The 20673-nt window shown below is 37.1% G+C and overlaps 1 protein-coding gene and 1 pseudogene across 3 annotated transcripts; one reads left to right on the top strand and one right to left on the bottom strand.

Annotated features, from left to right (window-relative positions):
* The window catches only part of LOC111370080, a 23444-nt pseudogene extending 9003 nt beyond the window's left edge, over positions 1–14441 (top strand).
* A 475-nt stretch (positions 14442–14916) lies between these two features.
* Positions 14917–18959, bottom strand: LOC111370530. Of its 3 annotated transcripts, XM_022992256.1 has the most exons (5): positions 18744–18959; positions 18003–18040; positions 16793–17901; positions 15427–16707; positions 14917–15316 (listed from the first exon to the last, which is right to left on the bottom strand). In XM_022992256.1, exons 3-5 carry the CDS (start codon positions 17843–17845, stop codon positions 15275–15277), a joined length of 2376 nt encoding a protein of 791 aa, XP_022848024.1. In that variant the 5' UTR covers positions 17846–17901; positions 18003–18040; positions 18744–18959; the 3' UTR covers positions 14917–15274. The 3 variants fall into 3 exon arrangements, with proteins under 3 accessions (XP_022848024.1, XP_022848023.1, XP_022848025.1); XM_022992255.1 differs by lacking the exon at positions 18003–18040; XM_022992257.1 differs by lacking the exons at positions 18003–18040; positions 18744–18959 and adding an exon at positions 18635–18720.
* Between the last annotated feature and the right edge of the window lie 1714 nt (positions 18960–20673).

Below are 20673 nucleotides of genomic sequence, written 5' to 3' on the forward strand. Positions count from 1 at the left end.
GCTAGTAAATAGTTATTAGCCACGACAGGAGGTAACGTACTGAACTGAATAGTAAGGGGCTGATCTGGATCTTTTCCATCCCTTCTGTCTCGCTCAAACTTCGATCTCCCAGAAGAAGTTTCTGGAAACTCTTTCATTAATTCATCTGTACCAGTCTCTTCACTATCTTTGAGAACATTTTGATTGGCTACCTCGAGTAGTTTAGGCACCTTAGGACGTGGCACTCCCTGTTGTTGCCTCATCATTCGTCCATAATTTCGTTGGAAACGCCTTTGTTGGGTTCTAGTCATCTCGTTGAAGGGTATCGCCTTTCCTGCATTATACTGGAACGAATGCCATACATTTGGTTGGCGAGGTTGCGGTGTGAATGTTCTCCCATTATTTACTGGCCTGAACTGTCTCTCAAAAGGCGGTCCATTATAGAACGATGTACCTCGCCCTCTACCAGGCTGAGCGTTTGGGAAGAAAGTAGGGCGATGGGAATGCTGCCAAACCCCTGGTTTTTCCGTATTCCCACTCACTTCTCTTTTACATCTTGCACACAAGACGTCTTTATCCCTTTTTGGCTTCTTCCCTTTTATACGCTCAAAGACACTGGGATGTGGTCCAGGGTCTTCTTGTCCATCATCTATAACCAACTTGAATTTTAGCAACTTATTTTTGAAACTAGACGTCACCATATTCACTCCAAGTGGCTGTGGAAAAGGATTTTCATCCACTGCCATCTTCTTTTTATCATCGAACGTAATTCTTCCTGATTCAATGGCATCCTGTAACACATGGCGAAAAATCAAGCAATTGTTAGTCAAATGTGACCATGCATTATGTCACTTACAATGTTTTTTACCCTTAATTTGTTCAGGGTTTGGCAATTTATGCTTATCACTCAGCTTTATCTGCTTATCCTTATATAGTTTATCAAATATAAGATTAGCTTTGGTTACATCGAACGAGAACGTTCTAGCTTTTATGTTTTCATCTTTCATAGGCTTATCCTTGTTCGATGGTCTAGGCTTAGCCATTATAGAACAAGTATACACTCCTTTGACTAATTTGACCAAACACATTTCGGTCTGATCGTATGACTCATTATTGATGGTATGAATATCAAAATTTGGGTCTCTATAATAAGTCCCCTTGCTAGAATTTTTTATCTGCTCTTCTTCTTTTATCAATCGTTCATACCTAATCACGTTCGCGCTTAATTGGAAAAGGTTAGGAAATTCCTTGTCTTGGAATTTCTTTTTCAAATCAAAGCTTAAACAATCTTGAGCGATTTTGACAAACTCTTTTTAAGGTAAAGGTACAAAACATTTACATCTTGCTGTCTTGAACCTTTGGAGGAAACCTTCTACCCATTCGTTTGGCATTTGACGTAGATTCGCCAAATCGGCCAACGTAACTTCAAACTCAGTCTTATAAAACTGAGCGTGGGATAATTGTTTCAATTGTTGCCATGTTTGAACAGAGTTCGCTGGCAAATTAATGAACTAGGAAAAAGCTACTCCTGTTAATAAATTAGGGAAAAGCCTCATTTTATGATAATCAGTTGCGTCACCACTTTGCAGTGTGAATCACCCTATGTGTTCTAGAGTAGACACCTCCCCTAAATTGGTAAACGGTGAGAATTCTGGTACTTTATACCCTCTAGGCCATGGATATGTTTGGTCTACCCAATCAGGATATGACTTTGTGTAAGTCAGCCTAATGACAGGACGTACCCCAAAAGCCATCTGATCCTGTACGATTTTCATAATTTGAATCTCAACATGACGTTAGGGTCATATGAAATTCCTACAAGTTGGTTAATCGGTTGATTTGTTTGAGGCCTAATGTTTGGTCCTTGATTGGCAACAAAGTTACCATAATTTTGGCCATTGTTACCATTAGCCTGAACATTTATTTCCTCATTAACACGTAGGATATTCTGCCCATTATTTAGGACATTATCTCTTACATTTGGATTATCCCCCAAGTTAGGAGTACCACTACCATTATTCTGATTTGGTATTACATCATCCCCTTGGTTTGAAGCAGAGAGACCGAAAGGTGGTTCTACCCCTTGACTTGGATTTAGGACTGGGGGATTATGTCCCACAATTGTCCTAGTTTGAGAGTGGTCTGCAAGAGGCATAACTGGTTGACAAATTTGGCCTACTAACTTATTCATTATTTCGTTCAAAGTATTCAGTTGTTTGGCCATGTTGTCATAATGTGCACTCCCATTCTGGGTAAATCTTTCCATATTATGAATATTTCGAAGATTTACCTGTTCAACGACATCTTGTGTGAGTTCTCCAAGTAGTGCACGCATAGTTCGAGGACTCAACTCTGTCATTGATTCGTAACGACTGTTACTGCTCTGATTCTGTCCATCTGTTCGTAGAGAGTTATGCTGCTCCTCATATCACTCGATCACAGACTAGACTCCTCCCTGACTTGCTACTTCCTTATTGGATCTCTGATGCATATTGTTTTACCTTTTGTATCTTCAACACCAAACACCACGTGTCCCACTGGGTGTGCCAAATTGTTTCGCGCAGGTTAGTCGCTAACAATTAAAAAGGGATCAGACGATTGTGTAAGGGACAAACCTCTTGAGACAAAGTCCCCAAAAAGGGGCGTTTTTATTGGCTATGACTTTACAATTGAAAAAATAAAACAGAATGCCTCCAAGGGGCACAAGTACACGAGTTACTGAAAAGAAGTGTTTTAAATCGAAACTAAAAAATTGAAAGTTACATATTCTTTGTTTGAGAGTGTTTGATTCGGGGTATTCTGCTTCATGTCTTTTCTTCCTTTTATACTCCCTGGATAATCTCTTCATGATGAACTGCTTAAAAACTGCTTGATCGCTCTATAACTGCCCACTTTCTTCATAGTGGCCAACTTGTCATGGAACTGTCTTCTCTAACTGCTGCCATTACTTTTTGTTGTTCAACCGTCTTCAATTGAATTCCTTGAATCGTGGAACGTGATAGGGCTACACAATAACTGTTTCATTAACCGCACCTTTGGGTAACCATAACATCTTATGTTTGCTAAGATCCTGGACAAATCGAAGGTTTGGGCGAGAACAAGATCACAGTTCTGGGCGACTGCATGGCAATCTATTCGCTCAAATCTTGGGCGACTTGTAACCTTGGACGATGGTATTACCGCGTTCATGGGCTTCCCTATTTGGACATTTATCCTGCATTGCCTGATTGGGCCGTTCTTTGGGCTATCTGATTTGGAGATCCTCCAATTGGGCTCCATTCCTTGGGCTATTCGATTTGGGCTGAACTTTTTTGTGTCAACACCTTGGTTAAGCAATAACTCATCATTCTTTATTGACTTGCAATTCCTTCTCTTCTTTTTTCTCTGGATTGACTATTGCTCGATCGATTTTTCAGATTGAGAGAATTGACTACGGCTGAGATTGGAAAGCTGGTTTCTGTGAGCGAAGTGGTCACTTGGATTAGTGAAGTTCACTTGGAACTTCTTCAATGCACTTTCAGGTGTCTGGAATGCAGAAATGTTATTAAGAATGTCGAATAGCAATTCAAGTACGCTGAGGTTCATATCATCTGTTTTTTCACGTATAAAATGTTGGAATGCGGAAGTGAAATTAATCAAAAATTAAAATTTTCTTTAATTTAATAAGCAAGATTGTCTAGATGTTCACGTGTATGTTATAATAAAATTAAAGGATTCGAATATTTTACCTAAGTTCAATGATCAACCTTGAATTAACTTTGATCCGCAAACTTACGTCTCCTTTAATTGCAAGAATCTTGGTATTTCAAATCTTCAAGTCTTCTATGGTATTCTCCAACGTAAAGATTACATCGGTGTGTGGACATCTTCTTTCAATTAATCCAAAAACTAATTCTTGACTACAAGAAAATAATATACTTTCTTTCTATTTTTCTCTCTACAAATTTGAATCTTATGGAATTATGAATGTTGTAGTATTTTTCTATCCATCTAGTATCTATTTATAGAGAAAAAGATGATGAAATTCTAGTACAAATATAATTCCACATTCAAACAAGAGTTCTAATTAAAACTCAAATAGGAGTTCTAATTTAAGTTCAATTCTAATTAGTTTACATATAATTGCATGTATAGTCCTAGAAGTACAATTACAATTACAATTACAATTAAGTTTATAACTTTCATAGTAATTACAATCAAGTACAAAACTTTATTGTAATTACAATTAAGCCCAAAACTATTATAATTACCGTAATTAAGTTTCAATACTTTATGGAGCTATCACAAGGATCTGATCAGACATATATTTTTCAAACTCCAATAATTAGATCCTGCCTAGTCAACTCTTGACCACCTAATCTAATTATTAGTCATTACTTTTTCCACTAAAGATAAAAGACTAAACTCTCAGAATATATAAGATCACAGAAGCTAATAAATTTGTAATACTTTCCTCTGACATGTATTTTATCCCCGTCCGAGATCCGATAATTAGATACGAGCAAAAATGACCGTTTTGCCCCTCTAATTATTCTCACTAACTTAAATTTCATTTTCTTCAACGGTCCTGTGAACAAATCACATATGTCGAAATTTAGCCGTCGCTAAACACTGAGCTCAAATTTTAACCATTCAACAGAAAATACTCAAGAAGTCACTCTACCCATTTTCAGGGTGACAATTGCCGACACGAATTCATGTTCACTACTCTGCTCATTCTCAAGTTTCCAACTCATCGAGATATTTGACTAATCAAATTGATCTCACCTATTGGTAAATCAAAGAACTATTAAAATCACGAAAAGATATACATATATCTCTCAAGGGACTCAGATGAAATACATAAGGGTCAAGTGGAATTTAATTCTCTGCACAGTCATGCTATAGAATTAAATTCAACACGTCGTCCGTTCAATACACTCTAACTGTACTAGTGTCACCTTTAACTATTTATGTGATAAGGACAAATCAAAAACCCGAATAGTGAATTGGTCAACACTACAACCTTCCAATATGAGGTGCTAACTCTTATACATAGATTGTGAACAAATTATTTATGATCAAAATATAAGTTATGTCACACTGTACTTCTCAACGCAAGTACCCAACTCATATTATCACAAGTGATCACTTGCACTTTAATTTCCCATGCTCAACAATAAATAAATGCAATAAATAAAGTAAACATAATTTTATGCAATATAAAAAATTATTGTTATTTTTACATCAGCAAAACAATACTATATGGACACACAATCCAACATAAAATGCATCCTCCTGAATAGTTTTCGTTCAAATATGAAGCCAATTCCCTCTGTACTGCATGCCAAATAGAAGGAAAAAACGAGTTAGCGAAAATGATGATAATTTAACTTGTAACTTTGATGCTATATGGCATGGTATCCTGAGGATTTTTAAATTATCGAGAGTAAAATTAATGGACATGAGAGGGAAGACATTTTCTCTAGGCTCTATTTTGACTTGGATGTTAGCTAATAAGATACTGTGGAGAACCATGTCTTTCGTCTGGGTTTTGTACAAATACGATCGAGTTAGATAGTTTACATCATATACATTTGCTTCCTCTCCTTTCATCCCATTTACTTTTCTATATGTAATCCCAATCCAAAAGGAACCTAAGTTTTGCATTGGACAGTTTTAATTCAAGCTGGGGCGCATCTGATTTCCCTTGCAGCCTATTATCTACATGAATGCAGCATACCAAAACAGAACACAATGTGCATTGTTAAGGCAAGATATCAATTTTTTTTATTGGCAGAGGGTTTGAATGCAGGAGACATCCCACGAGATATATGCAAGCTTTCTTCCAAGATCACTTGATGTCATTCTTGATAGAGCACATAATTAGCACTCATTTGTGGAAAGATTTACCATTCCCTTAATCTTAATTCTCTGTAATTCTCTCCTTATTTAGGTGATTTAGTTTCTCATTGTATAGCCTAGAATAGTGGGATTGAATGGTATACTGTATATATTAATACTCACCAATTGTTAATACATATTGCATTCTTTCACCCAATTTGTTTATGGTATCAGAGCCTCTTTATCAACTGAACAGAATCTGATCCCTCTACAACCTAGCTGTACGTTTTGCAATGAAAAAGTCTCGGGAATCCTCTGGAATGCCAATAGCTTCAGAAATTGTCCTTGAACCAATGTTTGCCTCAACACCTATGAATGCCACGGCTCAAAGTAGTCTTCTCCCTACCAATGGAAATATGATATCTCTTAATGCCTCTTCTCAGATTCCATTTAAGCTTGCAAAGAATGGTGGAAATTATGCATCTTGGAAGTCCTAAATGACAAATCTCCTGTTTGGTTATGGACTCCTTGGTTTCATTGATGGGAGATGGGACCCATCCATGTCCATCAAAAACTGACTAAGGATATCTCCTCTGGACTCGTCAAGATCATTTGTGCTCCTTGGCTTTCAGGCCACTATTAATAGCGCAATCAGCCCGACGATAAACAATTGTACCGCATATGTAGTGCCTGGAATAAATTAGAAACTAGTTACGTTAATTGTTCAAATACCCAAATGCTTTCTAATATGTCCTCTCTTATGTCAAACAAGAAGGAAGGAAAAACTGTGACTACCTATATATGCAAGGTTAAAGGCCTTGTCGATGATCTAGCTCTCATCGGGCACCCCCTAAATGATTCTCAAATCATGTCCTACACTTTAAATGGCTTGGGCAATGAGTTTAAAGAATTGACAGCAGCAGTTCACGTTGGTGATACTCCTATCTCTTTTGAGGACCTTTATGATAAATTGCTTGATTAGGAATTTATAAGCAATCATGGAAAGTCGAATGAAGAAGTGCAAGTTACTGCACAGCTTAGTCACAAAGGGTCCAACTCTAGAGGTTAAGGTGGTCAAGGAGGACATCAAAGTGGCTTTAATAACACTACACATCGTTTTGACAGCAACATGAGTGGACAAAATTCTCAATTTAACCACCTGCAATTCAATCGAGAACAACCTCTCTATGGCAGAGGTATAAACTATTGGAATTTTCCATCATACTCCTCTCCATGGAATTCAAATCAGCATCTAAGAAATCAGGGCCAGCCTCGCATTGTTTGTCAAGTATGTGATAAACCGGGACATTGTGCAAAGGCGTGTCGCCCTAGTGGACAGCCATCTTCCCACCCCTCTCGACCTAAACCAAATATGACAGAAGGACCATCAAGCCACACCAACAACAATTGGATACTTGATTCGGATGCTACACGTCATGTCACCCCTGACCTACAGAATCTTTCCATGCATTCAGATTATGTTGGTTACAAAAATGTTGTAGTCAGTAATGGTAAAGAAATCTCTATCTCTCATGTTGGTTCTTCTTCAATTGATTCCTCTATTGCCTCCTTTACACTAGATAATATTTTGTGTGCACCATTGAATCAAAGAACCTTATATTTGTCTCCCTGTTTTGCAAACAAAATAATATTTCTATTGAATTTTTTTGTAACTATTTTCTTGTGAAAGATTTGAATACGGGGACATCCTTGGCGAAGGGCCAGAGTAGGCACAACTTGTATGAGTGGTCATCAACAACTTCACCTACCAAGAATTCAACCCTCACTCCTTACGTTTTCGTTGCCCTCTCCTTTCAACTATGACATCAACATCTTGGTCATCCCTCTCTTCCAATCCTGAAAAGAGTACTTGCTATTTAAAAAATCCCTGTTTAAGATTTATCTACAAGTAAAGTCTGTGACTCTTGTCTTTGTAACAAAAGTCATAAACTGTAATTTAAAAATTCTTCTATTAGTTGTGATAAACCATTTCAAGTTATCTATTCTGATGTTTGGGGCTATGCATTCTGTACCTTCTTTTGGAAATTTTTGACATTATATTGTCTTTATTGATTATTTCACAGAATACACGTGGTTGTGTCCTGTAAAGCTAAAATCTGATGTAATTACTATTTTTGAGAGATTTAAAAAACTAATTGAAAATTTCTTTCATACTAAACTGAAAACCATATACACAGATGTACAAATCACTTTCTCACCTTCTATTCCAACATGGTATTCTACATCTCACATCACCACCTTATATACCCGAACTTGTTAGCTTCACTAAACGCTAACATCGAGATATTGTAGAAATTAGCCTGACACTTCTCCACAATGCTGCCATACCTCTACCCTTTTGGCCTTCTAAAGTGCCATCTATCTCATTAACCACATGCCCATTCCCATTTTCCGCAATGATACATCGTATCACAAGTTATTCTATCGCAAACCCAAATACACATCCCTACGAGGGGTTGCCTATGCTATCCTTAGCTTCGACCATACAATACTCATAAACTCGAACCCTGCTCCTGACCATGCGTGTATCTCGATTTTTCACTTTTCCATCATTCTTTTCTTTGTTTTGATACTCACTCTAAATGCCTCTTTATCTCTTGGCACGTTGTATTCTTCGAACACTTCTTTCTCCACAAATCTACATCACATTCTGATCTATGTATCTCGCACCAAACCTTCTATAAGTTTCTCTCAGCCCTTATAGGAAAACATTTGGATCAGGTCAAAGCACCAACTTATGACTCTATTGATTCCATTGTCTTGCCTTTCTATACACCTCACTTAATTCCAACAACTTCTTCTCGATGTCACTCTACTACTCAACAAGCTATCTCCACTCCTCTCTTTCCCCAGGTTGTCTCTCGAAACTCTCCATCACAGGTAAATAATTCTCTCGAACCTATTGCTAACCTTATACCACATCTCTAACACACTAGTCCTACCTCACCCGCTCTAGACTTCTAATACAGTACTCTCTGTACCAAGTTACGAAATCAATCAATCTGACCAGTCCACCCCCATGGTCCCTACCATTCCACTTCACCAGTCCATTCATCTCATGTGGTCACCTGTGCCCAATACAACATATACAAACCTAAAATACCATTCTTACTTCACACAACTACCTTCTCATCTCTCTCACAAATGGAACCTACATCTTGTACCCAAGCCAACAAGCACCCTCATTGGCGTGACGCCATGAATGATGAGTTTCTTGTCCTTCAAAAGAACAAAACTTGGTCCCTTCTACCTTCCTCTTTTACACAAAACATTATTGGCTGTAAATAGGTCTATGAACGAGGCTGGATAGCTTTATCGCTCGTTATAAGGCCCGTCTTGTGGTTAAGGGGTTTCATCCATGACCAGGTATTGACTTCACTGAAACCTTTAGCCTGGTTGTCAAACTAGCTACCATTCGCCTTGTTCTTACAACTACTGTAACTAATGGTTGGGTTTCGAACCAACTAGATGTTAATAATGCCTTCTTGCAGGGAACTCTCTCTAATTGTATTTTCATGCAGCAACTTCAAGGCTTTGTTGACCTTCAATATCCCTCTCATATTTGTAAACTACACAAAGCTCTCTACGGTCTTCGTCAAGCTCCTCTAGCATGGTACGCTGAGCTTCGATCCTTTCTCCTAGCCTATGGCTTTCTTAACTCTTAGAGTGATACCTCTATGTTTATCTACACCTCGAGTACCCACATCATGCATCTACTTGTGTATGTGGATGATATTATCCTCACCTGAAATGATCATTCCACTCTTGTACATTCATGACTTAGGTTTTTACCATGTTTTCTCTTAAGAATCTCGGCAAGCTCGATTATTTCTTGGGGATTGAAACCACATAGACTTCCAATGGCTTGTTCCTGTCTTAAGGAAAGCGTATTATGGATCTCCTTTGGCAAACTGATATGCATGAGGCAAAGGAATTTAGTACACCATTGTCTCCTTCCAAGACACTCAAACTTGATGATGGTTCCTCTGGTCATGATCCAACTCAATATCGTCAAGTGCTTGGCTCACTTCAATATCTCTCTCTCACAAGAGCAGACGTCAGCTATGTCGTTAATAAGTTAGCTCAATTTATGACCGACCAACCTCTACTCATTGGCTTGCTATTAAACAAGTTCTTGGTTATCTAAAGGGAACATCCCACAATGGTCTCTTCATTTTTGCTCAATCTCCTCTTGCTCTTTATGCATTTGCGGATGACAATTGGACTGGAGATACTGATACACGAAACTTTACATTTGCCTATGTTTTCTTTCTTGGCTCCAATCCTATTAGCTAAAGCTCTAAGAAACAATCTACCATTGCTCGGTCCTCCACTGAAGCCGAATACCATTCCATTGCTACCGCTACTGCTGAAGTGAAATGGATTGCCAATCTTCTCCTTGAACTAGAAATTAGTTCCCGCCTCTCCAACAATTTACTATTACAATGTTGGAGCCACTTACTCATGCTCCAATCTTGTCTTCCATTCTCGAATGAAGCACATTGCCATTGACTTTCATTTCCTCCGTGATCAGGTCTCTCGCAAGTTGCTCCACATTTTCCATGTTCACACAACAGACCAGCTCGCGGACTCCCTTACTAATCCACTAGCTCGAAAGCAGTTTCTTATTCATCGATCCAAGCTTAGTGTCCTTTCTATACCCTTGCGCTTGTGGGGGCATGATAGAGCACATAATTAGCACTCATTTATGGAAAGATTTACCATTCCCTTAATTTTAATTCTCTGTAACCCTCTCCTTATTTAGATGAATTAGTTTCTCATCGTATAGCCTAGAATAGTGGGATTGTATGGTCAGTCTACTGTATATATTGATAATCACCAATTGTTAATACATAATGCATTCTTTCACCCAATTTGTTTAATTCTACGCCATGATATTGTTTGACAAGCCAAGGCTGGTGACACGTAAACATTATTCATTTACATACATAACTTGATCCATCTGTTTTAGCTTGTTGTAATCTGAAATGTTCATACTCTGTATTGTCATTCTCTCACAGGGTTTTATTCACTGGTACTATGGTGGTGATTCGCTGACATTTTAGAATTGGCTTCCCCAGGAAAGAGAACTAAGTGTCCTAGAGAAGCATCTCAGCGCAAGAATGCCTCTGTTGGTCAAGAAGGTGTCCAAGGTCTTCGTGCATAGGGCATGAGAACCTTTCCTACCGCCTAGCCTTTATAGCTAATTCCATACAGGTCAGTGGTCCCTATTTTGTAACTGCGATCAATTTTCAACTTTTAAATGTTTATGCCTATACTGATATATATGCTTCATTTTCTCCTCGCAGATTTGTGATGGTAGAAAATATAATGATATCAGGAAGAGGCGGGATTCTGATGATGATGATATCCAGCAGTTCATGGTTGGTTTCTTAATGAACCATTTTTTCCTCTTCTCAAGGAACAACATGCGATTTTTTGTTTTTGAATAAGTTATTCACATCCATTTGGCACTTTCCCAAAAGTAGGCAAAATAATTCATTCATCACTAAATCATTACGGTACAGCTTAAACTATGCCTTTGAGATACACATTATACGAAATTTGTCTATTGCTGAACAATACAACTATGGGTGAAATTTCATCATAATGTGGAGGTGCAAAGACTACTAAAACTTGTTGTACTGCTTTCTAGTAAAATGCACAAAACTTTACGGCATTTCCAAAAATCAGTAAAAGAACACGAAATTTATAGCAGTGAGACAGCACTATACTTTTGTATGTCTTCCCATTTTATGGTTTGAGTACATATCTCGTTCCTGAATAACTTGTGCCCTAATTTTGCTTCATTTGATTTGTTTGGCCAGGCAGAAGAGTTGGATGATATCCGACAAATGAGGAATACTCCCGACTTCTTCAACAAAATTGTTGATAGCATTTCCCCAACTGTTTTTGGCCACCAGGATGTCAAACGAGCAATTCTTCTTATGCTTTTAGGTGAAGTCCATAAATTTACCCATCAAGGAATCAATTCGATTATCCCTTACAATATGTTTTGTTGACATAATAATTTCTAATGTTCCATCCGTCTTACAAGTATGCATCAGGTCTAGTTCCAAGGTCCGTCTACACTCTACACATCAGGGAAATTTTAATCTGCTGCTGGGCTAACTGCAACAGTGGCCAAAGAACCAGGAACCGGTGAATTCTGTATTAAGGTATGCATTCTTTTGTTCTCTTTCTACTTTGCTTTTCCCTGAACTAGGAACTGCTTGTTTTGTATCTTGTTGATTTTTTTGACATGTGAAATGAAAATGTCAGGAAAGGTCATTGGCCTATTGAATGTGTTGGTGCTTTAAATAAGAATTTACTTCACTGCATCAAAACTACTGAAAATATATTATGATTTTTCATGTCCAATCATTTCATACCGAAAATTGAATACAACGGATGTCATTATCTAATCTAAGATTGCATAGAGAAATAGACGCTCCTTTCTCGTAAGTATATTTTTGCACATCGACAATTCTATTTAAACATGTTTTTTACTATTATAATTGAGTCTTTTTCTAATTCCACAATTTGATATGGTACCTTCCATGTTGATTAACAATTACTTCTGCTCTTAATGTCTATATAATTATTGCTCTTAGGCTGGCGAATTAATGCTAGCTGACAATGGCATCTGTTGTGTTCATGAATTTGACAAGATGGACATTAGAGATCAGGTAATTATAGCTTAAAATTCTCTTCATCCATCTCGACCCCCACCCCCCATGGCTTACAATGCACCAAAAAAGAATGCGGAAGAAAATTTTAAATAGCACTTTTATGGTGGTAGTTAGCAACTTTGTATTTTTTACTAACTTTTAATGTTGCCATCCATGAAGCTATGGAGCAGCAGACTATAAGCATAACTAAAGCTGGAATACAAGCAACATTGAATGCTCGAACATCAATTTTAGCTGCTGCCATTCCCACTGGGGGACACTATGATAAGACTAAACCATTGAGTGAGATATATCTATCGATGGTAAACAGATTACCTCATTGCTCATCATAATGTTAGAGTTCATCAAAAGCATGAAAATGCACTTGCTCCCGCATTTAGAACTGCACAATTGAAGCGATACATGTCATATGCAAAGACTTTGAAACCGAAGGTATGTTGTTATTTCATGCTTTGTCCAAAATGCTGTAATTGTACTCATTCATCCTTTGTTTGAGTGAATGTGGCGTATGCAGCTGAGCCCAGAAGCTAGGGAATTATTGGTGGAATCTTATATTTCTCTTCGCAGAGGTGACACGGCTCCTGGTAGTAGAGTTTCTTATCGCATGCCAATGAGACAACTAAAGGCACTAATCAGGCTGAGGCAATCGCACAGAGTCATTTAGATACTGAGGTTCTTTATTTGCTCTAGCGTATAAACTTTCTAGAAAATACAGGTTTCTGTCTCATCTAATGGGTTTAATATTGATAGGTGCAACCACGCTATGTACGTTTTGTTTTGAGATTGCTTAAGACATCAATTATCAGGTGTGCAGTGTGTTGTCCTTTTAACAATACAATCCCTTGTCATCACCTATTCAGATAAAATGATGATTTGTATTATTTAATTTTAATTTCCAGTGTGGAGTCAAGTGATATTGATCTATCAGAGTTCCAAGACGAGAAGCAGGGTAGTGATGATGGCATGGCTGATAATGGAGAAAGTGTTTCTGATCAAGTGAAAAATTCAACTGGTGCAGCAACGCAGCAAGCTTCTGAGACCGGAGGTTGGGGGAATTTACTGTAATACATTTTACATGCTTTATTGTGCTTTTTAAAAGTGCAAGCATATTGTGTTATCTTATTATGTCATCCTGGTACAGAAACTTTAGGAGACTCTGAAAGCAGGCAATGAAAAAAACTTGTAATATGTGATGAATATTTTCAGAGAGTTACTCAAGCGCTTGTCATGCGACTCAGGCAGTACGAAGAAACTATAATTCATCAAGGTAAACCATTAGCGTAATTCGTTTAGCGAGATGATACATTGCATTATATTTTAGCAGGCCAGAAGAAAATAGAATTCTCCAATTTTACTCTCTTACCCTGTAATATTCCACTAAATGCATAAAATATTTGTGGGAACTGGCTTGACTGGAATGAGGCGGAGGGATTTGATACAATGGTATGTAAATCAGCAGAATGAGAAAAACAATTATAGCTCCATGGAAGCAGCAGCAGTCGAAGTCAAAAAAGTGAAAGCCATTATAGAGGTTAAAATCCTAACTTGAGCAATTTAGTGGGCAATGTAGTGGCAGTGTTTACCTTTTATCTAAATATAACATATAAGCATTAAATAGTAACTGGACTTATGGCAATAATGCAGAGCTTGATAAGAAGGGAAGGCCATCTGATGGTAGACAAGCAGCAGAGGAGTCTGAAAACGTGAGATCCTCATCCAGAGATGATTGGATTTTAGCTGTAGCCCCAAATTATGCTGTTGATTGATTTTTGGTGGGCTCTTTTCTTTTTCTTATTTTTTTAAACTAAAACATCCCTTGATGACCTTTCACTATCCGAGAGTCTGGTTCTCCTTCGGATTTGGTATAGTCTGTCTGCTCTATTCGGAGTTACAATTGGCAGTCGCTTCATCGTCATTCTACCATGTTTATTCTTAAGAAAAGAAGAAAAAAAATGGAAATTCAACTTCCTATTGGCTGCTGCTATTTTCTTTGATGGTTGGAGGGGATAATAGTGTTACTTGTGTACAAGTAATTTGAACTGTTGTCTTGATTTTTAATGTATCATTTTTGTTTATGATATAAGATCTTAGAATCACTACTGTACTTTTATTCATGTATCTCGATGGACAGTTTTATATATATATTGAGTATATGTGAACTTTTAAGCTGGTACTGTTCAGTTGCTTGGTGATAGGAGTTGAACAGCTGAGGCAGTCAAATGACTTTAAAGGTTAATTTATCATGTTTCAGAAAATTTGCTGGAAAAGAATGAAAAATGAGGTAAATTGATTATTGAACTAATCAAAATTCAAATAGAAATAATGCACGAAATAGTCACTGTCTCGTTGATCTTAAAATGTTAAACGAGAACAAGCGTTGTGACTACCATTTCGGACTATGTGAATGTTCAATCAAGCCATGACTTTATTTCATACATATCAATGCAAGAATCCATTTTTCCATTCTAGAAACTTTTTGAATTCTATTGAATGTTCGTATGTGCACAAGCACCATGAACAAATCTTCCAAAAAAGGTCAATTGTTCAAATATCTAATAGGTATAAGAATCCTGGGACTCAGCCTAACAATCACATAAAAAAAGATATTTAAAAAAAAATGATAGCGAGTTTACATCTCAAAACTCGTTCTACATCACACTTAAAACAATTTTAAGGGATAGAAAAATTACTGATGTTGGAAGGCACAAGATATTCCAAAAAATATTTCACTTCAAAACCTGGTTGGGACTCGTCCACTTCTATGTTTTGTTGAGCAGATGAGTAACACGGGGAATAAGCTCCTGTAAATGAACGTTAAGATGGGAATACAAAAGTTAAAAAGAAAAGCACATGTAATTTATCGTCCACCTGAATTGTAAAGCGAATAGTTAAGAACATAAGGCAATGTTACCTCTGAACAGCGGACATCATCATGCCGTGAATTTGAAGTTTTCACAATAGTCTCCCACGTGTTGTCATTGGCTATAGCCTTTTGAGCCTGTTTCTTGGGGTGATATTGGCTGGAATGTGAAAATGGATTTGGCAAAGAAATAGAAGGCAGGGTTCGCCAAAGCCAAGATTCAGAGGGTGACTTTGGTAAAGGTGGGGGTAAAGGTGACTTCAGGGATGGAGAATCAGCATCTCTCTGATTGTCTTGTTCGATGTTTTCTTTATTATTCACACTAGAGTTTGCATCAGAATGAACTTTTGAATAATCAACTAATCTGCATTCTTGATCAAAACTTTGATTTGGTAGAACCATATCAGTTGATCCAGATAATTTAGGACTCCGGCTTTTCCCTTCTGTTGAAATGTCCAGGGAAGATGTGTCTATATCAGAAGATTTAACAGGAACATTTTCTTCAGTTCGTCTACTGTCATTCGAGGACTTCAGATTCTTATCAGAGAAATCAAAAATCTTATCTGATTTATCTGCTGTTTTAGTCACAGCATTCATATACAAAGTTTTTTCAACAGCATCACCTGGAGAACACAATACTTTTCTTTGCATGTGATTCCTTGATACGTCTTGCAAGGCCTTGCACAACTTGCGAGATGAAGCAATTTTATTAGCACTGCGTCCATGAACGTAAGATTTCGATGCTTCATTTTGATAGGGAGAAACAGGATGACTTTTGCGCAATTTTGGGATCAAGCTCTTTCCTCCCTCAGAAACATTCGGGGATGATTTATCTTGATCGTAAGATTTAACTGCTTCAGTTTGTCTGCATTCATCCATGGACTTCAAATTCTCACAAGGGAAATCAACAATTTTCTCATCTTTTGAAGAATCTCTATTAGTTGGACCATCCACATACAATGTCTTCTCAACAGCAACACCTGGAGAAACCGATCCCTGTTTATGTATTTGATTTCTAGATACATCCTGCGTGGGCTTACACATTTTGCGTGATGAAGCAATCTTATGTCCATTATGCTTATGATTCTCAATTTCTTTAGGTACACCAAGAAATCCTGCACCTTCATGAAATGGAGACTTTGGTGCTTCATTACGGTAGGGAGATATGGGACCGCTTCTGCACTGCCTTAAGGAAGGCACCCCAGGTTTAAAAGAGTCACTGCAGTAGGAAAACTGATTGGAATCACTCCTTAGCTTGTTTCCAATATCTAGCATGTCCCGAGATAGTACTCCAGAATGATACTTTTTCTTATAAATGGCATGATACACATTCTGCATGGATTAGAAATATCAATATGATCATTGACAATATCTTCTTTAAGAATTATAGAAACGGCAATAGAAGTTCAATAGTTACCTTGTCGATGGGTCCACTGTGCCCATTTCTGGTCAGTCTCCTAACATCACCTGCTGGAGACATTGGAGCATGGATTTTTGATTTCATTCCTGGCAATGGATTTAAAAGGCACAAAGAATTCTTCACACAAAACCGAGGGAGTATCCCCCAGATTTTTCCTGATTTTTTGACTGGAACTGTACATTTCGGATCATCATATTCACTTTCCACATTCTCCATATACTGAATGTAACGTGACATAATGTTAGAACCATATTGCTCAAATAAAGTCTTCCGTTCCCCAGAGACGACCTTTTTAACTGGTTTTGGTTGTTCAATGACTGTCGTTTGCTTCTTCACAACATATTGAGGTGTCTCCAACACAACGGCCTTGGCTGCCGGTAAGAATCTGTTCATCATAAAATCTTTAGTTTGCACGTCGATGGAGAACGTTCCTGATGGTTTTATTCCCGAACCCTGATATCCGCTCAGTCCACTTACACTGTAGTTCAACGACCAAGATTCTGTTAGTGACAACTTATCAAGTGCCTCAGAATATGCATCGTCTCCACTTTCTATATCGGAATCACCTCTAGAATTTAGACTCTCATGCAATTTTTCAATCAGACTAGCGTGATCATTGAATGGAAATGTTTCAATTTGGGTCCTGTTAATATTCGGATCATTCGATCTTTCCCCTGAATTGTATCTCGAGAAACCAGATAATCTCCCAGAAAGGAGCTTAGGACTTTCACCTGAATTATATCTGATGACACCTGATACCCTTCCCGGAGGAAGCCTTGGTGTATTTGAAGGTTCCTCTGGAGGGTGAATTGGACCTTCCCCTTCTCCCTTAGGCCTTCCAGGGATTTTTTCCCAGTGAAATGGAACTGCAGCTGGTTTTGTCACTTCCCCTAATTCGAAATCTGATTTGCATACTGGTAGAGAAATTTGTCGATTAGGGGTTGACTTTCCCATCGAGTTCTTGCTTGCTCCCTCAAAAGAGCGTGTAGGTGAGGAAAATCTCCTTACAGATAAAAGTGGCGCATTGAAATCTAGTTGCTTTTTCGCCATAAGTTCTCTAGGCGATCACCAATCCTTTTGCATCCCTATGCCTCCAACCCAACAAACTACAAAATATTTACAAGTGATTGTCACTTCATCATAATGCGAAAACAGTGAGCATGGGCAAAGATTACAATATAAGGATCATTTAATGTACATCAAATACCTTTAACCAGTCCCTTGCCTGTTCAGGAAAAGAATTTTCTTACAACCAAAAAAAAAGGACAAAAAAATGAAGGTTAATTATATTTAGCCTTTCTTGGATTTTCTACAATAAGCAGCTCAACCATTCATCTATTAGGTAAAAAGAAAATGCTGCCAATAATTGCACAAAACCTTTTAATTTCAACAATAATGAAGGCCAAATATAGATACAAAATTTACATCCTGACATTTTTTCATCAACCAAACCCAACCCCAGTTAACCCCTCATAAATACAGTAATAAAAATAACAGTTACCCCTTCCTGAAATGAGCGTCCTTGAATTTATTTCTATTTCTTATTTAGATTAAAAAAATAAAATCGGAAATTTAGAAAAAAATTAAGCAAAAAGAAAAAAATGATCTTGGTGCTTGATTTCTTGATTATTGCCATTTGATTCCCAGAAATTAGTTCTATTACCCAACAAAACTAAATTAAAAAAACTAACAGAAAACACAACATTAAATGCCATAATACGATCTTCAAGAATTAAGTACTGCCCCGAATTGATAGTAATCAAGAACAGGGTTTAAAGATAAAAATCAAGAAAAACCTCAAACCGCAATTCTGCAAAGGCCAAAGAAATACAATCTTACCACACATACAAAGATAAACTTAAACTGGGCTGTGTTGTACACGAAACAAGATTGCAAATGAATCATCAAACCTCTTAAAACACAAACCAAACCCAGATATTTTTCTTACCTCGTAGCGAGAAATAGCAATGTTTGGTTGTGAGCCTGAGTCTGTGTGGCGTGAATTACGGCAAGAATGAGGAAAGAAAGAGTATAAAGAAGGTAAAGACAAAGAGACACAATGGGAGTGCTTGCTTGTGCTTTTCAAGTGATGAGTATTAGTGATTAGTGAGAGAGAATGTGAATGCATGTGGATATAGGATAGTGGTGGGGGCTGTGAAGAATGGCTTCATCTATTTGTCAGAGGGATCAAGGGAAAACGGTCACGGATAAACCGTTGGGGGTATAATGACAGTTGAATCCAACCACCTTATTTTTCTCAATTAATGATTTATTAATGTGTCAACTGTCAACCAAAATGACTTGCTGTTCATTACACTCTCAACCCCTAAATAGGGTTCTACGACCAAATACCTTTTGCTTCGTTGATTAATTTACACGATTTCTTAAACACTCAATGTCCGCAATTATGAAAATTTGCGCGTTGAGAAAAGTGTAAACTTCGACTAAAAGGTAAGATGTCACGTTAATTAAATATAAGCAGTTAAGTTACTCTTCTTTGAAAAAATTGTCTTTTTAAAAATATACAATGAGAAGATTAGCCCTTGTTTAATTTAGTTAAAATAAGACTTTTAGTTGATTTTATTAAAATTTAATGAAATGTGTAATTAAAAAGTTAATAAAAGTTGTAGATCTTAAGAAAATAGAGATTAAGGCCCTGTTTGGTACTCATTTTTTTCAAAATATATTTCTCTCTCTCCTCTTTTAAACCACACATTCTTTATTAAAATAATATTAACGTAAATAAAAAAAAATTCTTATTTTTCAACCACACAGTTTTCATCAATTTACTATTCAAAGATGTATTTTTACATAAAAATGTCTTCCAAACACCTCTTAAATAGTGGCTCAATGTGGTATCAAAATTCAAAACCTTTGAATGAGCATTAAGCAGGGTCAAACGAATATTCAGATTTCAAACAAGCCACAATTTTTATGAAAACCCGTGAAGAGTAAAATTTCGCATCCTTTGAATATAACAACAATAATCAATATATAAAGGCTTTGATCATTCATGTTAACGAGTTTGACATTTTTAAATGGAACTTAATACTCAATATGATCCCCAAAGCTAGTTATCCCGACATGTGAAGGGATTAGGTCAGCCTATCGTTAAAGGTAAGTCATTTTCGGGTTTAAGTGTATTCAATTACAGAGTCTAAGTATTCTTTCTCCACAGAGCCAATGCGTGGATTAACCTCCACAGTGAGGTTTTCGTGGGATTGGAAGGGGGTCAAACCAAAATTTCATTGAGGGTAGGTTAGAATTTTATGTCCTTGTAAATTTCGTTTTAGGAAATTGAGTTATTGTAAATCTTAATCTTACACTAATATGTCTTATAAATAGGGAGTCGTCATTAGACTTTTATATTATCATCATAAAAGAGAGGAAGAAAGATTAGAGAAGATAGACGTTCGGTTTTGTCTTGTAGACTGCCTTTTAGCATAGCAAATTGTTATAACAGCAGAAGAGGATGTAATCTATCAACTCACAACGAGGACTATCAAAGCCATCTTGGCCGAAGCACTTTCGTTGCCTCGAAATTAATCTCATATTGAGATGAATATCTATAAATATTGGGTATTATTATTATTATTATTATTATTTGTGTTTATTGATTGCTCTCGATAGAATATATTTAGAGTTTTCAATTCTCAAGTAGCTAGGCTTACCATTCGTGTCGAGGCTCATAATTTCCCTAGTGGTGTTGGACCATGTGTGACCATTGACTAGTACAATACAATTCCAAAAGTTTGGCAGCCTTACTTTAAACCTTTCAGTGAAGAGAGTACTTGAAGATATAGTTAAAATCATATGATGAACAAAAAAATTAATTGCATTACGCAATCCACGTGGATTAGTTCTATTTGACCTTGTGT

The sequence above is a fragment of the Olea europaea genome, chromosome 21 (assembly GCF_002742605.1).
Source record: "Olea europaea var. sylvestris chromosome 21, O_europaea_v1, whole genome shotgun sequence".
NCBI classification, from domain to species: domain Eukaryota; kingdom Viridiplantae; phylum Streptophyta; class Magnoliopsida; order Lamiales; family Oleaceae; genus Olea; species Olea europaea.